The sequence below is a fragment of the Dreissena polymorpha genome, chromosome 3, assembly GCF_020536995.1.
Source record: "Dreissena polymorpha isolate Duluth1 chromosome 3, UMN_Dpol_1.0, whole genome shotgun sequence".
NCBI classification, from domain to species: Eukaryota; Metazoa; Mollusca; class Bivalvia; order Myida; family Dreissenidae; genus Dreissena; species Dreissena polymorpha.
The window spans coordinates 41,702,252-41,720,239 of NC_068357.1; the positions used below are offsets into that span (position 1 = coordinate 41,702,252).

The 17,988-nt window shown below is 33.5% G+C and overlaps 1 protein-coding gene across 50 annotated transcripts in view; it reads left to right on the forward strand.

The window, feature by feature from the left end:
- The window catches only part of LOC127873833 (uncharacterized), a 433,898-nt gene that overhangs the window by 56,331 nt on the left and 359,579 nt on the right, over nt 1-17,988 (forward strand). For all 50 annotated transcript variants that reach the window (XM_052417848.1, XM_052417841.1, XM_052417850.1 and 47 more), the window contains exons 9-11: nt 71-166; nt 1,782-2,057; nt 14,381-14,476. In XM_052417848.1, the coding sequence (XP_052273808.1) occupies nt 71-166; nt 1,782-2,057; nt 14,381-14,476 (468 nt within the window). The remainder of the gene's footprint in view (nt 1-70; nt 167-1,781; nt 2,058-14,380; nt 14,477-17,988) is intronic.

The following is a 17,988-nucleotide window of genomic DNA, read 5'->3' on the forward strand; positions in this document are numbered from 1 at the left end:
TGCAATGTATGTTGTTGAGTGTCACATTTTGATACCAGAACAATTGTATTCAGTTCTTTTGTTTTTTCAGAAAAATAGAGTTTCTAAGAGACATATCGTTAACTTGAGAAGGCAACTTCAAAAGATGAAAGGACGTGTAAATATGATTTACTTGATACTCAAGAAAGTAAGTCAATTTTGAGAGTTGGAGAGTTTTTGTGGCTGAGCATAAAGTAAACATAGAGAGGATATTTGTCAGTGTAAGATTGTTTGTTATTTCACGAGTGATCATAGAAAATATTACTTTTCTATGATCACGAGTGAAATAATAAACGATATTACACTGACATTAACAAATTTTCTGTTTCTTTTATGCACCATTTTCAAGATTATAATTAACAGCTGTTTCCCTTTTGCTGAAAAGTTACCCTTTCTCCGAGTTCCTCCCGAAGTGTGCCTCAATACATTTTTATACACAAAATGACGTCATTAGTGTGGCGAAATGACGTAATTATACTAGCGAAATTCTCCAGTTAAACTCTTTTACAATGTAAATAAACAGTTAAAAAGCATAAAATGAAAATAAAACTTGTTGTATTCGGTGGAATGTCGATTTTAATTCACTCTTGATCATAGAAAATATATATATAATTATTTATGATAATCTAAAAATAGAAAAAGGAGTTCCGAAAATTTGTTCTTTTCACCGGTAAAAATAACAGTTTGTTCTTTTCAATGCTGTAATTTCACTGTAGAAATGTCATATTTTTGTCATTAGGTATAAAAGAGCATGTACGATTCAGATGTGGCATTTTAAGTTCTCATTTTTATATATTATTTTTAATAAATGGGGCATATAACGGGGACAACAGTATTGTTGCAGGCAGGCGTGCTTCTGGACGTGGCAGGAGAACAATAATGTCTGCTCATTAACTCAAAACAGTTTTGTTTGGACCATTAACCAATGAAATGCAGGGTTTACTAAAACCAAGGCCTGTTTGTCCTTTCCTTGTTAAAGTTCTTGGAGCAAGTTATTTTCCAAGAAGATAGCACATAGGGCTAATACATTTTCATAGTTATATCTCTAAATTTTCTTTCTTCTCTTATAATCAAACACATTTGATTTAATATCCATGCTTAACTTTTTTTTATTTTTTCAACTGATAAAGTTTGTCCTTTTGCATTTTAGTTGCCAATGTCGTTTTGTTAGGCAGTTTGTCTTGCCAGTTGTTATGTTATGATCCAAAATTCAGAAAACAAATGAATGTGATATATGCAGTATCACACAATCAAGCTTCCTGATTCTCATGAAAACATTATTCTTTACTACTTAGAAATGACTGTGACCCATTTAACACTACCTTCTGAAAACAAAACAATTTTCAAAAACATGGAAAATGAAGATTGTTTGAAACTTGATAAGCTCTTACATTTGATAAGTTTAACAGTTCTTTCAAACTGTGACCTCTTAAGAAAGATGATAAAAAACACACATAAGTTGCAGTTGGTTCTATACATTCAATGATTGCTATTATTTATTAAAAAATAAATTATATGCATACATTTTTCTTTTTGCATGTGTAATTTATGTGTCTGTTTATATATCAATAAAATTAATATTGACTCAAATATTGGGCAACTAAATTTGGAGCAAGTTATTGTACAAAGTAACTAGCCCTCTGGATGCAAGCAGAAGTTTAATCCTTTTGTAAACCCCTGTCATTGCATGTACTTAGGTGAGCTATTTGGGACACCATTTCCCTCATGTTTGAAATTCTCATCTGAGTGTTGGTTGTTTACAGAGCCATGGGAAGCAGATGAGGACCATGTCTCGTCTGTTGAGGTCATTTAAAAGGAGTAGCAAAAACAATAGGAGAGCACTAAGAGCATCCAAAAATAAACAAAAACAGAGGATTGTGATTATAGGGCGTCTTGATAATAATCGTGTTCGTAATCTGCAACAAACTGTTAGAAAACAACGTAAGAACTTGCGAAAAGCCAAAGCTCATGTTCGCAACTCCATTAGGTTTTTAAAGCGAAAGTTCTCAAGGATGTTGAAAAGAATTAACAAAAGCGTGGTAAGTTGTTTTACTTCTTATTGCCTTTTTTGAATTTCTACAAATAGATGCAAAGTTTAAATTTATATTCCATCTACAGTTCAACACATTGTATAGCTGTGAGCCTTTCCTTATTTAACTTCAATAGTTAAGCTTAGCCCAGTTCTTGTGGAAGATCTAATTATTTGTTGCATTCAACATATTTCAGTGTTGAAATTGTGGTACCTGCTCCTAATTCTTCATTATTTATTGTTTAAAAAAAACATGATCTAAATTTGGAATTTTATTTAGTTTTTTAAATTGTATTTTAATACTAATCAGACAATCGGAATAGTGAAAATTATTTTTTTATTCTTCTGAAAATCTTACAACATGTTTGTTAGACTTCTTTTTACATGCAGAAAAGGATATGTGTTTGCTCTTGTCAATTTGGAAAATTTGGCAAAACCTTATAATTTTTACAAAAAAAGTCTAAATAATTTAACAGTTTTTGTATGTCACCTATATAAACCCAAACATGGTAAAAACTAAATCTGTATATAATTATATATATATGATATTATATTATCAGTCTGCATTATAATGGATCTGTATTATTTAACACAAACAATTCAATGCTGACTTTTTGCATGAGAACTGGAATGAATGATGTCAACAATGCACTTCATGCATCACTGGTGTCAGTGAATACATTATTTTCTAGTGTCGTTATGATAACTAATGTTAGTTGCTTGAAATCTTCTCAGGAATCAAGTGAAAACTCTATTATTCAGTTCTAGCTCTAGATTCAGTGCGAATCTTCGCTCTTAGAGTTTTCACTTGATTGCTGGGTAGATAGCTTACTTGTATGGTGTAGAGTTTTCACTTGATTGCAAGGAGGATAGCTTAGTCACATGGTGTAGAGTTTTCACTTGGTTGCTGGGAAGATAGCTTATACACATGGTGTAGAGTTTTCACTTGATTGCTGGGAAGATAGCTTAGTTGTATGGTGTAGTTGCTTGAAATCTTCTCAGGAATCAAGTGAAAACTCTATTATTCAGTTCTAGCTCTAGATTCAGTGCGAATCTTCGCTCTTAGAGTTTTCACTTGATTGCTGGGAAGATAGCGTACTTGTATGGTGTAGAGTTTTCACTTGATTGCAAGGAGGATAGCTTAGTCACATGGTGTAGAGTTTTCACTTGATTGCTGGGAAGATAGCTTATACACATGGTGTAGAGTTTTCACTTGATGGCTGGGAAGATATAGCTTAGCAGACATTCCCAAAAGTATTTTAAGTCCACAGGACATCTGGTCCGGTTGTCGTAGATAACTTGCAGGACCTGACTGGGATTTATAGGACTGAAACATCAATGTACAAACATATATATCGTATCTATATATTTGCGAAGTTAAGTGTTATGTCGTTCTGCAACAACTCAGATGCTCCATTAATACGTAGTGTTGGTTGTTTTCCTAAGTCGATAAGTTGTATGGTTACATATTTGTGTTCTTAATTCCAGGGGTGTCAATTGACCCAAATTTGAAATCCAGAAAATTAAGCTAGGGGACTGGGACCGCAGGACCCCAACGGGGATTAAGGGCCAAGTCCCTATGGGGGACACCCCCGTGACCTAGCTTATTGTACTTTTTTTTGTAGTATTTTTAATTGCAATTTCTGGTGACTCATCATCTCATCTTCCCCTATGGTCCCATCTGGGACATAGGCCGCTAACCAGCTTCCTCCATGCGTCTCGGTTCTGGGCGAGTCTTTCAAGCTGCCCCCATGTTTGGCCCATCTGCTTAGCATCTGCATCCAGGTCACGGCGCCAGGTGTTTCTAGGCCGCCCTCTCTTCCTTTTCCCTTGCGGGTTCCATGTGAGGGATTGCCTTGTCGAATTGGATGCAGGTTTGCGAAGGGTGTGGCCTATCCACATCCAACGTCTCTGAAGGATGTCTTCTTCAACTGGCTGCTGGTTTGTTCTTCTCCATAATTTCTGGTGACTACAATGCGAAATATTATAAACCATACCATCCGTATCACTGCATGTGTATCGTCATTCTATAAAAATGTTATAAAGAACGTCGAAAATAACTTAAAATTGACAAATCATACTGCATCCAAATACGACAGTCCGAAAACATTAACATGTTTTGCACATATAATAAAATGTGCTTTATACATATCGTTTGAATGTAGAAAATGTAAACGAGTAACCAGTAACCTAGCAAATATGTCATCAATATATAATTCGGTTTACATATTGCTTTACAATATGCTACTGCAGTGCTTAACATTGCTCACTTAAAATTTCAAGATGGCGGACATTAGCAGCATTTCGCAGAATCGTAAGATTTTTTGGAAAGTAGCGAAGAGGTTTCCTCAGTTACCTTTCATTCTTTGCCAACTGCTAACCAAATAGAAATCGATAAATAAAAGACTGGACGAAATTGGTACCAAGCGCAAATTTCTGGAATGCCTAGGAATATTCGTTCTCAAATGATCGCACACTGGAACAAATTCTATAAAATAAATCAACTTTTCTTCTTGAATTATTTCCCGGACATTCGGACCGGCAACATGGCATTTTCAATTGGACCTGTCTTTAAAATGTCGGTCAGGTCCGACACTTTTGGGAATGTCTGGCTTAGTCATATTGTGTAGAGTTTTCACTTGATTGCGGAGAAGATAGGTTAGTCATATGGTGTAGCGTTTTCACTTGATGGCTGGGAAGATAGCTTAGTCGTATTGTGTAGAGTTTTTACTTGATTGCTTGGTGATAGCTTAGTCACATTGAGTAGAGTTTTCACTTCATTGCTGGGAAGATAGCTTAGTCATATGGTGTAGATATTGCACTTGATTGCTGTGAAGATAGCTTAGTTGTATGGTGTAGCGTTTTCACTTGATGGCTGGGAAGATAGCTTAGTGATATAAAAAATCAATCTAATATATCTTTATACAATTCAAAACAGTAATGCTGTATGATATAATATTTTAATAAAATATTTATACAATTCTCATTCATAATGATTATTATTAACCATGACTTGAACAATTATTTTAAATGTTAAAAATAATCTATTTCTAACCACAGGTGGTTAGCATGTGGCTATGAAATTTAAATTAAGTCACATGGTGTGAAGTTTTCATTGATTGCTGGGAAGATAGCTTAGTAGTATTGTGTAGTTTTCAGTTGATTGCTCACAGACAATGCACTGTTGTTTTAAAACCCAATCCAGTGGGTTATTCAGTACTGGAGGTGTTGTGATGTTGTTGTTAATGTGGTAAAAAAGTGCTCCATGGGTACTCCTGGTTACTTTTTGAATAGTGCATGCCTAATGATCTGTTTTTATAAACAAACACACTGTTATACTTGCATGTCTTTAATAAGCATTAAAGAGAACATAAATTGTCAATAAGTAATGAATAAAAGTATAGGCATGCATAATATCTGATACACCTATGTTAAAGAAAATAAATAATAAAATATTTAATATGATATAAAAAATCAATCTAATATATCTTTATACAATTCAAAATAGTAATGCTGTATGATATAATATTTTAATAAAATATTTATACAATTTTCATTCATAATGATTATTATTAACCATGACTTGAACAATTATTTTAACTTAAAAAAAATCTATTTCTAACCACAGGTGGTTAGCATGTGGCTATGATATTAAATTAATATCATAGCCACATGCTAACCACCTGTGGTTAGATATAGATTTTTTTTAACAGTTAAAATAATTGTTCAAGTTATTTTAATTAGAAAAAAACATAATTTTCAATAAAAATAATCAAGTTATCAAAAAATCAATTTCTTTGAAAAAAAGTCACCATCAAATATATATTTATATATATATACATAACAAGGTATTCAACTCAAAATCAACGGAAAACAGGGTGCATTGCTTTGAATAGCCATAACAGTGAAGATTCAGTCTTCGATTGGGTCTGATTGATGACAAATAGGTCGCGCGAGTTGGGTATCGTGTTATTTCTTAAAATTTGTAAAAATATTGCAAGATATGTACATTTCCAGAAAGGCTGTTCATTTCTACGTTAAATAAGACCAAGTTTATGGCAATCGCTGCACAATTGAGGAAGTTATTGCTGTTCAAAGCAATGCACCCTGTTTTTGGGTGATTTAGAGTTTAATACACTGTAACTCCAATATAATGCGCTCCATTATAACGCCGTGTCCAATATAACGCCAGGGGGGGGGGGGGGGGAGGGATGCTTGGATCCCGTTTTTTCTCCAACCTTAAATTTCTGATTCAAATCCATGTTATGCAACTTCATGTATGTTCAGAAAATTCAAAGATGGTGGTCAATACATACATCTTGATTGCTTTATTCATTCGTCCGTTTAACCGATTTGAATCCCTTAGAGGTTAAGCGACAGCTAATTGGTGTTAATCTGTTTTGTAAAGTCAATAAATGTGTGAAAAACTCGCGAGTCGGTGTTTATTTTTTGTATTCCGTATCAGAGCGCTTTGGTGCGCTTTTTTTCAATAAGGTAAGTGCAAGTGGCATAATTATCAAATGAAAACTATTAAAACATTCTTACTTTAATATGATTTCAGTTTGTCTATATTAAAGGAGCGGCTGTGAAATATATGGCGCACTGTATAAAACAAGTTTTTCTGACATTTCATTACATATCATTCTAGTATTAAGCAATTTAATTCGTAGTACGTGTACAAGAAATTAATTAAATAATCCATACGATTTATTAACATGCTTATGCAGTGTAATTGTTAGATTCACTTTTGTTTTTGCCAGCAGGGCTTCCGCTGTCGTTCGCCAAATTCGCCGTTGGCGAAAGTTTCGCAAATTCGGCGAATAAAATTCTCGGTTGGCGAAAATGCTCGGCGAAACGTTTTTAAAATTCGGCGAATAAAATTCTCGGTTGGCGAAAATGCTCGGCGAAACGTTTTTTTGCCTGTCAAGTACCATCCCAGATAGTAAACTCTTTAACCGTCGACTGTGCGTCAATGCATCATCGTGTTATTAACCAGAAAATTTGATACGCAGTCTGCTGCAACACCGGTCAGAACCAATCGCACATTCTCGGCCCTTTCCGTCAAACATCGGATAAGTACCTCGAAGGAGATAGTATGAATACACATTTCGGAAGCGGTATTGCGGTCTACCTACGCGGGCCTACGCGAATCAAAATTACAAAGTAAAAACAAACATGGCCGGTTTTGCGAGTTGTTTACATTTTGCAAATATGAAAATGGGGATTTTCTATGCTCTGAAGCCAGAACAAGTACAAACTCTACAGGAATTATAGACGCCATCGTTGTTATTGTTTTTGTTGTTGTAACATTCTTAGAATGGTATCACGTGGGTGGACTACTTTCAACCCGTATTTCTCCCGAGTCCGATTATGATAATCTGCGAGGGGTACCGAATGCGGTCAGAACCGGTCATCGAAACAAAGCAAACTTGCTGGTGCATTGTGTACTGGCAGTGACGTCACCATCTATGTATAGAACGCTTGCTGGTGTGAAAACAAAAGGTGTTATCGTACATCTTATCGGCTAAGATAAACAATAAACACTGATTAAAGACTGCTACCGATTCCAATCAATTTGAGTAATAGCAGTTAGCGAATTATCAACTAAGTCACACAATGAACGCAAGTAAAGAAATTGATAATTTGATTTTAATTTCGAGTAGTTTGTTAATTGTTTGCAATGTTTGTTAAAGATCATAGTCTTAATGTGTTGCAATTGTGAATGACGACAGGTTTATGGGAATATAAGCCTAAACATTGTCAGAATTGCGTTTTCCACTATGGCAACCTTAGGCAATAAGCGTCCTGTGGACGCTGACGAATGTATTGAATCGGTCTAAAAAAAAATCAAATCTGACAAAAGATCGTTCAAAGATATTTGGCTTTTGGAATTCATGTGGTTATATTATAACGCAAAATCAAAAAAGATATTTTGCAAAATATGCATACAGTTTCAAAAATCATGTTCATTCACACCTGGGTGTAGTATGTTGAAAAAAGACAACATTTCAAAACACGAAAAATCAAAAGGTAATAAAAAAGAATGACAATCATTAATATTAAAATGTATATACATGAATATTGTTTATATTATTAATACTATATTAAAAATAACAATAATATTTTCATAATAAATATATATTGACACTTTTCAAAATGAGCTTTTTGTTTTGAAATTTAGCATATTTGATTTTGTTTATTTCAGATCACAAAGAGGCCTCACAAGCCTCTTTAGTCTGAAAACATCTATGACAAATGCGCAGGCTGCAGCAATATCCAAAAGTGAAGCGGCTGTGTGTCGGCTATGACTAATGTGTACTTTGCTGCACAACTGTGTTTTTTTGTTATGCACACATGATGATTATAGTAATAAACATATTAAAGCTTCTTTGTTTAGTTTCTTCTTTAACACTACTGTAGCCTATACAACAGGCGGTTCCGAATGCTTTGCTAATACTTTGGCTACAGTTTCTAAAATTTGGCTACACAAAAATCCAGTTGGCTAAAATGTTGGCTACAGAAATTTTTGGGCCAGGGGAAGCCCTGTGCCAGATGTCAGAAAGTCCCCCGGAAAGCATGTTTTTTTGCATGACTGCGTATGATGCAATAAAACATTTCTTTGTACATGTATCGTATTGCATTTAATCTAAATTTAAATTCGCTCCTTCAATCAAAGCTCTGCCCCATAATGCACTGTACTCTTTACACTTCTGAAAAATGGCGTATGCTTATGGTTGTGTTTAAGAAATTCTTAAACATTATGTTTAAGAATTTCGGACAGCGATATAAGTTTTGAGCTCATTTATTGCAGGAGGCTATACAAAACAGGTATAGTATAGCCTATTATATAGGTCCTGTTTATTGCCATGCTGTGTTATCATTCCCCAATACATGCATATAAACTGAATCGTATCGATAACAGTATCTATAACGCTTTCCTAATGTTTATCCAATAATTCAATAAAATAACAACATCACTTTAAAAAAAAATCGTGAACATTTACGGCGATAAATAATTTATCGCCGTAAATGTTCACGATTTTTTTTTAAAGTGATGTTGTTATTTTATTGAATTATTGGATAAACATTAGGAAAGCGTTATAGATACTGTTATCGATACGATTCAGTTTATATGGATGTATTGGGGAATGATAACACAGCATGGCAATAAACAGGACCTATATAATAGGCTATACTATACCTGTTTTGTATAGCCTCCTGCAATAAATGAGCTCAAAACTTATATCGCTGTCCGTTTATAACTTGGTCCTCACTGGCTTGGACCCCGTCATCCGCGTTTTATTGGAGTTACAGTGTACATTGTTATATTTATATTTGATAGTGAGTTTTTCTTTCAGAGAAGTTGATTTTTCGTTACAATTGCATTATGTTTTATATTCAAAATGATGTTTTTACTAATTAATATCATAGCCACATGCTATAACCACCTGTGTTTTTAACCTTAATGCATTTTAGCTAAAGTGTAAATTTTTAATAGACTTCCATATTCCATGCCTTATTGTTGTGTAAGAACCATCACTGTAAATGTGTGATCTTCATGCAACATGACCCCAATTCACATTCTTAAAGTCCTCAGAATTGTCAACTGTCCTTCCACCACAAAAGCTACTTTTTTCAAAGCAAATTGTCTTTGAAACTGCTTGTGCCATTCAAAAGGACATATGATTTTTTAATAAGTTTAAATTGTAAAATTTTTAAATGTTTTCATTGGATGGTACTTTCTTGCAAAGTTCTATCACAGATTTCAAGGTGGCGATGCCATTTTAATGTTTGAATAATTTCTGCACACATGAAAGATTGCTGTGTATGGCACATTAAAGCTTTGGAATGATGTTTTTTGCAGACAACATCAGGTGATGAACTTCAAATATACTTTTGCAATTTAAAAATGTGGTGTTTACATATGATGGAAATAATTTAATATTTTTAGAAAATACATGATGGTGTTTTTGGCCCATTCAGGCGTTGTGTTACCATGGTTTTTAGAACAGTTGTAACCAACACATTTGGAACGGATATACAATATATATTTGAATTAAAATAAATATTAAAAATATTTATCTTGCTATCCCTTCTCGAAAAAGTGCACTAAATGCGCATTTAATGCGCATTAAATGCACATTAAATGCGCATTTAATGCGCATGTTATTGGCACCGTATTTTTTGCTTAACAAGTGCATTTTAATCTGTTAAAAAAAAACACTTTTTACTAGTGTGTTTATACATTTAATTGTATTTTTTTTCCACGAAATAATACACTTAAGTGCGTTTATTATGATAATAAGTGCGCTTAAGTTTATTTTTAAGTGCATTTATACACTTGAGTGTATTTTAAGACATACAAATAATACACTTCATGGTCAAAGTAAATTTTTTAAAGCGCATTAATACACTTGAGTGCATTTCCAGTCATTCAAATAATATACATTACAGAATTAAAAGCAAATTATTTAAGCGCATTAATACACTTGAGTGCATTTCCAGTCATACAAATAATACACTTATCAGTAACTAAAGTAATCTTTCAAGTGCATTAATACACTTGAGTGTATTTTAACTCATACAAATAATACACTTCATGGAGTATTCAAAGTGAATTTTTGTAAGCGCATTAATACACTTGAGTGCATTTCCACTGATACAAATAATACACCTTACAAAATTGAAAGTGAATTTTTTTAAGCGCATTAATACACTTGAGTGCATTCCCGGTCATACAAATAATACACCTTACAATATTAAAAGTGAATTTTTAAGCGCATTTATACACTTGAGTGCATTTTCAGTCATACAAATGATACACTTTTTGAAGTGTTGGAAGTGAATTTTTTAAGCGCATTATACGCTCAAGTGTACTTTTCATCACTTCAAATTAATATGCTTAAAAATTAACCAAATTAAAAAAAAATCCCAGCATTTTGAAGTCAGCATTCATTCTTTAAATGAAAGGTTAGTGTAAACACATACATAAAAAACAAAAAGTACAATTCAATAGATAAATTCACACTTTTATTAGAATGTTAAACCTTAAAAAACAAAAACAAATGTTACATATCTACATAAAAGAGAGGATTCAAACGGGCTATTGCCTATCTGGAATTAACAATTGAAAATATCAAGCTCATACCAGTGATTTTTCTCCCCTCTGATTATCGGTAACTGATTAACAGCCAAATACAGGTGGTTTCCACTTCAAAAATATTAAAGATTTCCCCTCCTTAAGCTGAAATGTTTTCCCTATCATTTACTAGATTTTTATATATTACATTAATTCCAAATCCCTTTTTAATATGGACAAAAGCAGCACATTTAATTCAATCATATTCTGGATCCTAATATATGATAAATGAACAGTATTCATGAAATTTATATAAATCTATACCTTATTTTTAAGATCTTCCTTTTTTTGTTCATTATTGCGCTAAAACATGCCCTTCTGAGAGCCAGTACGTACAGGTTGTTTTGAATTTCCAAAGAAAATCACTGCATACATGCTGACAATATTTAGCAGCTTAGCCCCTGTCACTATATTTGTTGTTATACACTGTTCCTTACAAAGAATGCATTCATAAACAACCCTTTATAGAGCACTTCACCAGCTGCATGATCAGGTCTGAATACTACTGTCATGGTCTGCGAGGCGCTTCTCGTGCATGATCTCATTTGAGATCAGGTCCTGAAAGATATTTTATAATGTAAGTGTTAAATATTGCTGTTATGGTAATCTTGTTCAACAGTTGCTATAAATATCATAAATTTAAATCAAAACAAGTTTGTTGGCTTGTTTTTTTTTGTTTGTTTATTTTTGTAATTTTAATCTCGTGATCACATGTGACTTAACGCTTTTCATAAATAATTTAAAGAAATTACGTTTGATAGAAAATACTGTTAATAAATGTGCTAATATATGTGGTCTCCTTTGGCTGTGTGGACTGGTCAGAAGTGTGACGTCTTTGAATTGCAATAACCTTTATTATATAGTTTTACCTCTCAACAAATCCATCTTTTCTTGGTCAAGGACAAGCTATAGGGCACGGTTTCCCACTCCTGTTCCCCTCAAGTTGGCCTGGTATACATTTCCATACATCAGGTAGTCCCCTTTCTGCTCCCTTTTTTGGCAAGCGATGATACACATTCTGTCAAATGGATCTTCCGATCAATGTAAATTTCACCTTGAGGTTTAACCTTCAAATATAAAATATTAAAGTTCTGATTAAATATGGGGGAAAGAAATCTGTTCATTAATGACAAGAAATAGGTATAAATAAATTTTAAGATGACAATAACCATAAAATACAGCCATAATAATTCAAATGGTGTTTTTTTCCTTAAAATTGCATTACATTTACTCATCCAGTTACATTTCCCAGTGACAATACATAAATATGATAATGATCATAATTAATTTAATTAAAAAGAGATGCAGAAATGAAAATACAAACCTGTTACAGCTGTTCTTCAGCATTCCAAAAAAACAAAAACGGCAGTTGTTGATCACTTTAACCACCCACTTTGAATCTTCTTTGCAACAAACTTATTGTTGATTTACACATTGTAGTAAATACACATTGTTTTCATCACACAATAGTTCATGTGCTGAAAGAATTTCAAGACATTTAACACTAGAATTAATGTTGCTGAATTATACCTAAAAATTTAGCTCAATTTAAGTTGCTGAAACCAAATTGTTTACAAAAATAACTTCCTGTGCTCCAAATAACTTGCTGTGCTCCAACCAATCAAAAGTGGTTTGTTTTCAAATAGATGGTCCCAGAACCAATCAAAATTCTATAAACACCCCTTTGTTTTGGCTAGATGGAGCACTGATAGGGATTAGTGTTTATGATGCTAATTGATCTCTTATCTGATCCTGATCTTATCTGATATTTATTGAATAATACACAGCACACTTAGCATATTATATTTAATTGTGAATATTTCAATATAACATACTGAATGGTGTTAGGAAATAAATATAATATTATAAATATTATTTAAATTGTCTTTTAAAATGTATATTAATAGTCAATGTGGTAGACATTAATTGAATTGGGGTTAAACATCAGTGTAAGAAAGTTCAAATACTTGTTTTTTATGTTGTGAAGATATAATTGATTCTGGCAAGCCCACATAATTTTTTTGACACTTTCAATATTTTTAATTATTTACCCACAGCCTGATTTAGTTGTACTTTTCCCTTTAAAAGCTGCTCTACTGATTCACATATTTTATGAGCAGACAAATTGTAATAATAAGACCATAAACATTATGTGAAGATAAAAAGAATTCAGTACAATCCTCCTATTAAACACTATATCTCTGTCCTTTAACTTCAGTTATCTGCTATAGTGTTGCTCTTTTTTATGAAGATGCACTAAAACTACACTTGTACAGAAAGAATATTTTTTTTGCAAATCAGAAGATACACTAATATGCACAAAAAATGCACTTCATTGAAAAAATGCACTTATTGCATAAAAAGATGCACTTTGTCTACAGAAGATACACTTAAAGTACAGTAAAATACACTTAAAGATAATGAAAATACAGAAAAAATGCACTTTAGTGCACTTAATTATGAAAAAAATGCAGAAAAAATACACTTTTCGGTAAAAATGCAGAAAAAATACACTTTTTAAAGCGTATTTTGTTAAAAAGTGTATTTTATTTTGAGAAGGGATGGTTACCGATTTTAAGCCTATCCTTTTGACTAAAAAACTACTGAATAAAGAATATTCATTTCTTGGTCATCTCTTGTAGAAGTGCTAGGCTTCATTTGTGTGTATGTTGCATTATTCTTTGCAGAGTTATGTGCCCATCAACTCAAGCAAATTTTACATTCTTAATATCATCGTACAAGTGTTCTTTGTGTCACAAACAAGACTCTCAGTTTTCTGCATATCAACCTGAAGCTTTGTAGATATGTGGTTTATGCAATGTAGAAGTAAAAGATGTTTCTTTAGTGTATGACACAATATTCTTTGAAGAGTCATGTGCCCTTGTACATGTAGACTTTGTTTCCAGAGCTTATCTCTCAGTTTTATGTGTATCATAGATAGATATTTGATACAATCGATATGTGGTATATAGTATACAGATGTACAGATATTATTTTTGTGTATGTCAGACAATTGGTCATGGTTTGTTATGTGCGCTTGAGCTTAACCAATTACTTCAATAAGTCAACATTAACCTTTTTGTCTCTGTGTGTGGCCAATGTAAACAATTTTGAAATAAATGTTACTTATTGCTCAGTACTTGTCATCTTCAATGAGTGATCTATAGCTACAGTTGTTAGGGAATATATTACAGAAATCTAAATCTGGTGACCGAAACAAGCAACTTGGGATGTTGAGAAAACATCTTCAGGGAATGAAGGTTTACAGAATGCTTAGACAGCTGAAAAAGGTGAAAACATACATTGTTAGTTAATTGGTGCATCTTTAAAATCTATCAAGCTTTGTCTTAAATTAATATTAAATGAAATGTAATTTTTTTCCAAAAGTACAAGAGACTTATAATTCATTTGTCAATTTGAAAATTATGGGGCTGCTGCATTGCAATTTAAAGTGGATGTAAATCGAGTTTCCTGTTTGAAACTATTTTATCTTGTTTATATTAATATACATATCATTATAACAATATTAACAAAGTTCAGCAGGAAAGAAATTTATTAAGTAATAAAGTCTTATTTGATGGCAAGGGGCCAATTTCATACAACGTTTAAATTTAGAAAAATGTTCTATTCTCAATAAGTGTACATACGCATGTAATGCAAAATGAAAATAATTGTTAAATATAAGAAGATGCCCTCGAGTTTATATAAACATTTTGGCTATACTTAGGCACAAGAAGACTATCTATAGATTGTGAGATTTGAGTTGGAAACTGTTGTATCCGCCCAATTTTTCTATATTGTATGAAGGGTTTAGTTTTGACTTAGGCACAACAAACAAGTTTCTCTGTGTGTATACATACACAGGCTGTAAATCAATCCTACCACTTTCTTCTTTTTCTTACTTGTTTAGCTCACCTGATTGCTCAGGTGAGCTTTTGGGATTGGTCCTTGTCCGTCCGTCATCCACATTTGGTTTGTAAACACTCTAAAGGCCACATTTTTTGTCCGATCTTCATGAAACTTGGAATATTTGTCTCAATGATCAAGTTCGAAACTGGGTCATGCTGGGTCAAAAACTAGGTCACTAGGTCAAAAACATGAAAAACCTTGTTAACACTGTAGAAGTCACATTTCATGCCAAATCTTCATGTAACTTTGTAAAAATGTTTGTCTTAATGATATGTTGGTTGAGTTTAAAGGGGCCTTTTCACAGATTTTGGCATTTTTTAACTTATTCATTAAATGCTTTATATTGATAAATGTAAACATTAGATCGTAAAAGCTCCAGTAAAAAATCAAGAATAAAATTAAAAAAAGGAAAAGAACATTGCCCGGAGCAGGTTTCGAACCAGTTACCCCTGGAGTCCTGCCAGAGTCCTGAAGTAAAAACGCTCTAGCCTACTGAGCTATTCCGCCGTGTACACATACGTGACGCATTTTATACCTTATATAAGCAATCTTCGTAGTAATACACAATTTAACGACAAAAACAGAACTCTCCAAATTATTGAATCGTTTCGCGTTGCAACGCTTTATAATTTTTAGGTTTTATAATCGTCAAAAGATGCATATAATGGCTATATTAGAGCATGGTAAATGTTCAGTATTACTGTTTCCTCACAAATATCATAACTAAAACGAAAATTTGCGAATCTGAAACAACTTTTTTCAATTTTGTCAATTAACCAAAGCGTAAAAAGATCCCTTTAAAAGTGGTTCCCGTCCGTTGAAAAACATGGCCGCCAGTGAGCTGGGCAGCTTTTATGCTCCCCTAAAATTTTTGAGGGGAGCATATAGTCGCCGCTTCGTCTGTCTGTGCGTGTGTCCATCCGTCCGTGCACAATTTTTGTCCAGGCTATTTCTCAGCAATTAATGACAGGAATTCAATTAAACTTTATGGGAAGCATCACTACCAAGAGGAGATGTGCATATTATCAGCCGGTTCTGGTCGGATGATTTTTTACAGAGTAACGGCCCTTTGAAATTTTCCATTAACTGTACATATAGTGCAATTCTTGTCCGGGCTATTTCTCGGCAACAAATTACTGGAATTCAATGAAACTTTATGGAAAGCTTCACTACCAAGAGGAGATGTGAATATGATCAGCGGGTTCTGGTCGGATGATTTTTTACAGAGCTATGGCCCTTTGAAATTTTCCATTAACTGTACATATAGTGCAATTCTTGTCTGGGCTATTTCTCAGCAACTAATGACTGGAATTCAATGAAACTTTATGGGAAGCTTCACTACCAACAGGAGATGTGCATATTATCAACCGGTTCTTGTCGGATGATTTTTCACACAGTTATGGCCCTTTGAAATTTTCCATTGTACATATAGTGCAATTCTTGTCCGAGCTATTTCTCAGCAATTTCTTACGGGAATTCAATGAAACTTTATGGAAAGCTTCACTACCAAGAGGAGATGTGCATATTGTCAGCCAGTTATGGTCGGATGATTTTTCACAGAGTTATGGCCCTTTGAAATTTTCTATAAACAGTACATATAGTGCAATTCTTGTCCGGGCTATTTCTCTTTTGTGAACTTTTGTGATAGTCAATTGTCTGTCTTCCGTTGTGCGTCATGAATATTTGCCTTGTTAACACTGTAGAGGCAACATTCATTGTTGGATCTTCATGAAACTTTGTCAGAAGATTTGTCCCAATAAGATCTTGGATGAGTTCAAAAATGGTTCCAGTCTGTTGAAAAACATTTCCGCCATTGGGCCATTTGTTGTTCATTCTTCATGAAACTTGGTTAGAACATTTGTTCTATTGATATCTTGGGCTGCAAAAAACAGGTCATTTCTTTTTATCTCAGTTGAGCGACTTTGGGCCTTTCAGGCCCTCTTGTTTGAATATGTAGTGCAATATTGTGACAAACAAAACCTTTGGGGAGCATCGCCCGTCACCGACGGTTTCTTGTCCTTATTTAGCTAAACAGAGACCTTGTAAACACTCTATAGGCCACATTTGTTGTCTGATCTTCATGAAACTTGGTCAGAAGATTTGTCCCAATGAAACCTCGATTGAGTTTGAAACTGGGTCATGCTGGGTCAAAAACTAGTACACCAGGTAAAAAAAAAGAGAAAAACTTTGTAAACACTGTAGAAGTAGCATTTTATGCCCAATCTTGAGGAAACTTTGACAAAATGTTTGTCTAAATGATATGTTGGTTGAGTTCAAAAGTGGTTCCGGTCCATTGAAAAACATGGCCGCCAGTGGGGGGGCAGTTTTCCTTATTTGGCTATAGAGAAACCTTGTAAACAATCTAAAGGCCACATTTCTTGTCCGATCTTCATGAAACTTGGTCAGAAGATTTAAACCAATGATACCTCGATTGAGTTTGAAACTGGGTCATGCTGGGTCAAAAACTAGGTCACTAGGTCAAAAAAAAGAAAAACCTTGTAAACACTGTAGAAGTCACATTTCATGCCAAATCTTTTATGTAAAGTTGTCAAAATGATATGCTGGTTGAGTTCAAAAGTGGTTCCGGTCTGTTGAAAAATATAACCACCAGTGGGCTGGGCAGTTTTCCTTATTTGGCTATAGAGAAACCTTTTAAACACTCAAGAGGCCACATTTCTTGTCCGATCTTCTTGAAACTTGGTCAGAAGATTTGTCCCAATGATACCTCGATTAAGTTTGAAACTGGGTTATGCTGGATCAAAAACTAGGTCACTAGGTAAAAAGAAAGAAAAACCTTGTAAACACTGGAGAAGTCACATTTCATGCCCAATCTTCATGTAACTTTGTCAAAATGTCTGTCTTAATGATATGTATCTAGGTCAAGTTTTACGTT